Source organism: Electrona antarctica (genome assembly GCF_951216825.1).
Source record: "Electrona antarctica genome assembly, chromosome: 14".
In the NCBI taxonomy this organism is placed as follows: domain Eukaryota; kingdom Metazoa; phylum Chordata; class Actinopteri; order Myctophiformes; family Myctophidae; genus Electrona; species Electrona antarctica.
The window spans coordinates 32544242-32551834 of record NC_136795.1 but is presented as its reverse complement, the minus strand read 5'-3'; the positions used below and the strand labels follow the sequence as shown (position 1 = coordinate 32551834).

The following is a 7593-nucleotide window of genomic DNA, read 5'->3' as shown; positions in this document are numbered from 1 at the left end:
TCAAAGCGATCCCTCCCTGATATGAAAAGTAAAAATAAGAGAAAAAAGTAAGCATAAAAAGTAGTTTGAGATAACATCTGAATTCACAAAGATGACAAGACAGAGCCAGTGCACTTAATAAATATCTGAATTCACAAAGATGACTTATAGATCAGGAAAAGAAAAAAAAACTGATGAGGAAACATGTAGAGATTGGGAAGATATTGACAATAACTATTGATTGGTTACACAGACAGCAACATGTTTTCAATACACATTTGTGATTTTGGTCAAGAATACAAATCTTGCTTTACGCATTTGTCATTGTACATGGATGATTCAAAGAACATTACATTAATGCTAAATTGACTTATTGGTGACAATGTTAATAATGCACTATTTACTGTATATTGTTGGATTAATTATAAAGCATTAGGTGTCCCTATGCTTTGAAATCATTCTGAATAACTTGTCAAAAAGTCGAAGTAATAACAATAGTGATAACAATATAACAATGTAATAAATCAGTTCATCTATACAGCCGCTATCTAGAAGGAAATGGCTGTCCAGCCCCCTCTCCTTTTTGGAACCCTCTCTTCACTTCTTCCAGGAAGCCGACAGGGAACAAGGAGTAAAAGTGAAGGAACGCTGCATGCACCTTCCACCAAACTAACAGTGACATCATCTTATGATCAAAATACTGGAGTCATTTATGGTACATAGAAAAAACAGTAAGTAGGAAAGAAAGGTGAGGGCCAACAAGCCTGTTTAATTTTTTTTAAATTCCCTCCAGATGCTTTTGATTAGATTTTTTTTCCTTTACAGAAATACAGAGAACCAAAGATGAGCAGATTGCTCCATTAAGTGCGATCGGTACTGATTGATCTTTTTCTCCTTCCATAGGGCCTTTTTGGTGGTTGTTGTCAAATGTCCATTGTCAATCAAGAGATCTTGAGTTGGTACGTCTTGGGGTGGGGTATTTTAAACTTCATTCTGTAAATTAGTGCGTTGGTCTATTTATTTTATCTGTCGATCGGTTCATCAGTTGTGTCTGGCAGTCTACTCGCCAATAGCACTGGTCTGCCAGACGGTTGGTTGGTTGGTACCAGGTAGAAGCTGGTCTGTCCATGGATTGGTTTGACCAATGGGATGCGTGTGTCAGCTGGTTGATATCTGGTCAGGTTGGTTGATACTGTAGGTCGCTTGGATCAATTGACTCAGTACTTTAGTTAGTTTCCACCCCCACAGCACTTGCTACCTCCACCGCCCTGTGGTGCAGTATCCTGCAGGTCCACGCCGCCTCTGGCACGTCCACCAGCACTACTTCCACCCCCCTGGGGCTCATTCTTCGGAAGCTTCTTGGCTATTTTAAAGAGCACAGACCAGGTAGATGTATGGAAAATGAGCAAACATTTATGTACTTTAGAAATATAATATGATGGATCAATGTCCCATAGTAATGTAAGGCGCTTACCTATGGCCATAAAAATCTCATTGACATTCATAGCAGTCTTGGCTGAGGTCTCCATGAAGAGCAAACTGTTGTCATCTGCGTACGATTGTGCTTCCTAAAACAATAAAGATGCAGATACATTTGGAAACTGCTATCAGGCAGTTTGAAGACGTTATTGTCTAGGAATTTCATTAAAGAAAATGTAAGTTTCAGTAGCATTAATATTGCCTGTTATTAGGCTTCTCCTAAAACAACTACAGTATAATGAACTATTTAGATAGATAAATGTCTATTTAGATAGCAAATACTGTACTCGGTACGTTTTATGTACCTGGAAATCTACATCTCTTTTGTTGGCCAAGTCTGCTTTGTTCCCTGCCAATGCAATGAAAATATTAGGAATGGCTTGTCGGAGCTCCTTCACCCACTTCTTTGCACAGGAATCTTTCCTATGTGTGAATGTATCCTAAAAAAAAGAAAGAAGAAAAAAGCACAACACAAAATACACTCAATACGTATAATCATACAACTTTCACATACAACTTCAACTTCACAATTATATGAGCAAAGGTCCTTTGCAATTTACAATTTACAATTACAATTTAGGCATTTAGCAGATTACATTAGGCAAAAACAAAAGTATGGGAATACATCACATATATAAAATGCATTTATCAAGAAACATGCGTAAGCTAAGAACGTAACTAGAACATATCTATATAATGACACTATACATATATACTATACTATGCTATACATATGTACTATGATGTGCTATGACTACATGCAATGCAATTATTGTGCTGTCTACATGACATGCTATAAGTCTGTTTCAAATGCTATCTAAGTCTAAAAAGTGCTATCTAAGGGGGTAGGATAAGTGCTATGGGCCATGATGGAGTCTGAAAAGGTGGGTCTTCAGACTACGGCGGAAGATTGGGAGTGATGCTGCAGTTCTGATTGCAACGGGGAGTGCATTCCACAGTTTTGGGGCCAGAAGGGAGAAGAGTTTGGGACGTGTGGAGCGTTGTCCCGGCGTTTTTAGTGAGGGTACTTCCAGCTTTCCTGCGTTGGTTGAGTTGAGTGGGCTGAGTGCGCGGGAGGGTTTGTAGGGTTCAATCATGCTTGCAAGATATGGGGGAGCCATACCTTTGGTTGCTTTGAATGCCAGCATCAGAGTTTTGTATTCTGTGCGGGCAGCGACTGGGAGCCAGTGCAGGGAGCGGAGCGCTCTGTATTATTCTGTAATCATCAACCCAAGCTGAAAAGCAAGGGTACATTCATAGCTGACAGAGGTTATTTAGGTGCATTAGTCCAGTGGTTCTCAAAGTGGGGTCCGGGTACCCCAGGGGTCCTTGGGAGGGTTCTAGGGGTCCCCAGCTAAATGAGTGAATACATTAGCCTTGCGTAGCGATACTAATATCACTGCGTGGATATTAGTCTCGTCCCTCTCAGTGGTTTTTCGCAATGGGGGCAATATGCATTGCAAAGGCATGCAGGTGAAGGCTGGCTACGTGAGTCTATGAATATTGTAGCTATGAATATTGTAGCGGCCAGCTACAGCCAATAGAAGTGAGTGTGGGGTGGGACTTCCGGGACTGGGGAAGTGAGTGACAGATGTTATGTGGATGTGCTGTGAGGAATGCTGTTGTGTAGGTTCTAAGAGTTACGGACTACGGTGAAGCCAGGTCCATTGTTTGTAAAATAGTGTTAAATTACTATTAAAGTTGGAGCCTTGGAATTTGCACTACGTCTCTGCCTCCAGTTCCTGGGATTGTTACAAACTACATGGCAGCAAAATCTGTTCATTTTGACAATGTCTAACACAAATATTATCTTATCCCTTATGGGATCTCAAAAAAAAATAATCAGATGGGCGTCCAAATAAATAAGGTTTCCTTGACAATGTTTGAGAACTACCGTGTTGGTCAATATGTTACATGCCAGGTAACTTACTGTGTTGGTAATGTCATAGACCACGATGGCAGCCTGGGCTCCTCTGTAGAACATGGGAGCCAGGCTGTGATACTGCTCCTGTCCCGCTGTGTCCCAGATCTCAAACTTAACTGTTGTGTCATCCAAACATACCGTCTGTGTGAGGAAGACAGCTGCCGAAAAAGACAATACAAAAACCAGTTTAACATGCAATGCAGTCTAGTGACTTACAAGTGAAAGTGCAACTACATTCAGTAAGTAATTATCGATTCCCCTTCACATTCGATAATTGACATTGATGGGTGAAAAATGGGTTACAAATCGTGGGATATATTTTTTTAAAAGCACATTGTACCTTTATTTTACCCATAGCAATTCAAAGCCCGACCAATCTCTCCAGCTCTTTAGTAAAGAGTAAAGAAATTAAGTGATAACACATTTGGAACGATTGAAGCAGATGAATGGGTTCCATTTGACACAATAGCATTGATTGTTATCAGAATAAGAGTTTTAACCTGGTGATGGACCACAATGGAAACAAGCCCCTGCAGATTTTTGGGTTATCCTTTTAGCATAACTTTGACTGTACTACTTGTATCTAGTGATGTTAATCAATTATTCAATCAAACCTTTTATTAAACAAACAATTCACTTGACATGATTGCCATTTGTAATTAAACCTTTTTCATTTAAAAAGCTAGATCTTAGATGAGACCTCCAGGCTGGAAAGGGGAGGAAGAGTCAATGTAATATGTAAACAAGATAATTGCAGATACCTTGACATGACAAAAACAAAAAACAGAACAGACCTAAGCCAGAGAAATGAAACATTGCCAGTGTTCCCACTGGCGAGTTACTTTTCCACAGAACCATCAATATGTTTTAATACAGAATGTATTTTCAATGTTTGTAACCCCAAAGTTAAAATCCAGACAAACTTTGTCAAGGCCAATATCCCCATGAGTGAATACACCTTTTGTATGTGATGAAAATAATAAACTAGAAAAAGTGCCCTTCTGGGCACAGGTCTCCACCAGGAGGATAGGAGTGTGTGTGATGTTTGGCAAAATGTATAGGAGTAATATAAACATGTTTTTTTGTTCGTTTGTTTTTTGCAACAATGTTCTTCATTTTGTTGAGGAAATGCAGAGCCAGATCACTCATAGAATCTCTGAGGATAGAATTGTGGATGAGCAGGACATGTGCAGCATTTTGAACGAAACGGGCCACTCCTGAAAACTTTAGAAGGCAATGTTAGCCAATCAGTGTAGAATCTGATAAATCATACATAAGTTGTATACAGATTGATGAAGTTATAGCTAAAAACAGGAATTGGCCTGTTATATCGCCACCATGAGGCTGATTCGGAAAAGAATGAGTGGCATGTCGTCCTCGGCCTAGTGGAAATGTGCGTGTATAATTTCACGGAAATTGCACACTGTGTTTGTGATTTGTGGCATTTTGTTCGAAACGGACCAATCATGTGAGCTTTGGAAGCCAATATTAGCCAATCAGGATGGAACATGGGAAATTGTGCAGATCTGTGTTGATCACATGACTATGGAGATAGTGTATACCGAATTGTGTGATGTATGGATAAAATGTGTACGAGTAATCTACAGAAATGTGTTTTGCCTAAATCGGCCTCATGGTGGCGCTATAACGGGCCGTTGAAGAATATTTGGAGCAGAGGTTCATCGTTGGCATCCATGGAGTGTGTGTGCAAAGTTTGGTATGGATCGGGCCAACGGTACCGGAGATTAGCTGATAACGGACGGACGGAAGGAAGGACACACACACGGACGGAGTGCAAAGCATACTCTCTCGGAGACAATAATCATTTGTGTTTTGGAGGTAAAGGTGTAGCTGACAATATAAGCTCCGACTTACCCTGTTTGTTGTGTAAACAAATGAGTCACGTCTAAACCTTTCTGGGCAGATAAACACCAGAAGCGGTTTCTAGAGTGTATTAAATGTTATGTGGCAGAGAGGATTAGACATGTGAGAAGCTAGTTGTCACTCTGATTCCATCAAAGGCACAATACATTTGGAAGGCGCTCACCTCCGATGGTGCTCACGTGGGACTCACGGAACTGGCCCTTGACGAAGCGATGCACCAAGCTCGACTTGCCTACCCCCGCCTCTCCCACCAGCACTAGCTTGAACTGGCAGATCTTGTTGCTTGCTGCTGTGCCGTTGGTTCGTGCCTGTCCTCGCCCTGCCATAGTGCTGTGCTTAGAGCTTCACTGGAGGAAGTGAATGGAAGTCCCAGTTGACTCTAGGCTAAGGCTTAGTACAGGGGCGGACAAAGCCCGGACAAAGGCTGGTTGAGCTAGGCAAGGCCAGGTATAGTCCAGGCTGCAAACCAGAGAAGATGCCTCACCGATGAAAGCTGGAAGAGAGAGAGAGTACATAAATAAATAAGAGTCCTGTGCGCAGCATTCGAACATTGGGCCTCAAACAGACCAGCGTATTCTACGCATGACAGTGTTTTTCAACCTAAAGAAATTTGTGACAAGAAAAAGCTCTGTGGCGAGGATGTGCTTAAAAAGGAGCACATACCTGCTGTGTTATTTTACAAAAGGAGTCATAATTTGCAAGCAGTGATTTGGCATCATCACAGTACCACATGGCAACACTCTACAACGAGGGGTTTAAGATCTTGATAAAGCCAAATTATACAATCCATATTCCATAATAGGACAGTGCCAGCCCAGAGCCCACTCACTCACCAAAAAGAACAGATCTACAAGGCTTCACATTTCAACACCTTCAGTCAGCTTATACATGTTGTTGTATTTGGCAAGCGAGTCCCTCATGTGATGGATGTGTATCAGCTGACATTTTGCGAGTGAGTAAAGTATTGCTCTCATGTGTAAATAAGAAAAATGTTTTCCAACGTTTAAGCAGTGACAAAGGAATGCAGGAACAATGCTATCCAAGAGTTACTGATTATGTATCAGAGCTGTATGGTCATTGATCACAGGAAATGTACTCTTTTAGTGCTGCCCAATTAATTAAAAAAAAGATCGAGATCTAGAATCACACCTATGCAATCTCATTTTGTGAAGAATCATGCAGCACTAGTTGGAGGTCAAATTCATTTTAGTTACTCTTATGCTTTTGCTTGTTTTTTTAATAAATATTTTCAGGAAAAAAAATTTGTGTGAGAATCTTGTGAAAGAAATTCGAGATTCACATTTGAGCCAGAATCGTGCAGCACTACGCTCTTTGCACAAACATATCCTAACTACTCCATCTGCTGCCCTGCATTGGGAATGTGTAGGCATCTTCAGATGGTCATTATTATCAATCAAGTTTCATAATTAAATTTTAGAGTTTGCCAACTATGACGTTTCAGCGTAGAGATGACGGCTCTATGCCAAACAACTAAAGTATTGTATTTTTTTTTTGGAGTGCCGCAATATTCAGAAACAGTGGGGGGGTTTTATCTGACGAGTATCACAGCCTCAGTCAAAACCCAACTCATGAGTCACGATTAGGTCTAGTTGGTAATCCAGAAACCAGAATCTAACTTTCAAATTTAGTTTGTCATTCCTTCTTACAAGTATTCCACACACACAATTTGTCAGTGACAAACCCTGAGCTATCATATTAGCCCACAAAATAAATATATATCATAAGCATGGTGACTGAAACAGAAACATTTCATGAAATGGTAATGAGTTCGAAACTTACATTGCACAAGGGTAAGGGTTGACTACAAAAGATAAGATGCCGGCGTTATCATTTAATCGTTATTTACTTTTGGCAAAGTGTTGCTGCAAAGAGCCTCTGCTTGTTTGAAACAGCATGTGGTATCACTGAAAGCTTGCCCGCCATCCAATGGTATGGTATGTGGTGATGATAAATGGAAATATTACGGGTTTTACCCAGAAGCCAAAAGGTTAATGTCTTTAATGTCTACAACTCTAATGTGTAGAGTGTAGACGGCTTGGCAAAGAATGCTCTACTCACAACAACCACACAGAGGTTGGTTCAAACAGCACAGCACATCACCAGGACTAAGATTCTGTCATGCTGGCTTTCTCAATCACCATCAAAAACAGTCAGGAACAAGAACATGAAAGAGGTGGCATGTACCTGCCTCATGGCCAGATAAGCTCTACACTACCTTCGCCAGGGAAAGACCAGCAGCGTGAATGTTTTTGTATTGTGGGCGAGGAGGGAAAAAGTGATTCATACTGTATAAACACGTTTGTTTG

The 7593-nt window shown here is 40.7% G+C and overlaps 1 protein-coding gene across 1 annotated transcript; it reads right to left on the bottom strand.

The window, feature by feature from the left end:
* Positions 1-680: 680 nt before the first annotated feature.
* LOC306937726 (ras-related protein Rab-5C-like) lies at positions 681-5754 on the bottom strand. The gene is made up of 5 exons (XM_079521640.1): positions 5430-5754; positions 3389-3540; positions 1764-1898; positions 1454-1547; positions 681-1342 (listed from the first exon to the last, which is right to left on the bottom strand). The coding sequence occupies exons 1-5, from the start codon at positions 5590-5592 to the stop codon at positions 1209-1211; spliced, it is 678 nt and encodes a 225-aa protein (XP_079377766.1). The 5' UTR covers positions 5593-5754; the 3' UTR covers positions 681-1208.
* Between the last annotated feature and the right edge of the window lie 1839 nt (positions 5755-7593).

Bases quoted from the DNA above. Each gene is read 5' to 3' on its own strand.
- LOC306937726 (XM_079521640.1), bottom strand. From the start codon at position 5,592: ATGGCAGGGCGAGGACAGGCACGAACCAACGGCACAGCAGCAAGCAAC. The intron at 3,541-5,429 runs GTGAGCGCCTTC...CTTTTTCGGCAG, and splicing joins CCACGTGAGCACCATCGGAG to CTGTCTTCCTCACACAGACG. The intron at 1,548-1,763 runs GTACATAAAACG...TTATTGTTTTAG, and splicing joins AAAGAGATGTAGATTTCCAG to GAAGCACAATCGTACGCAGA.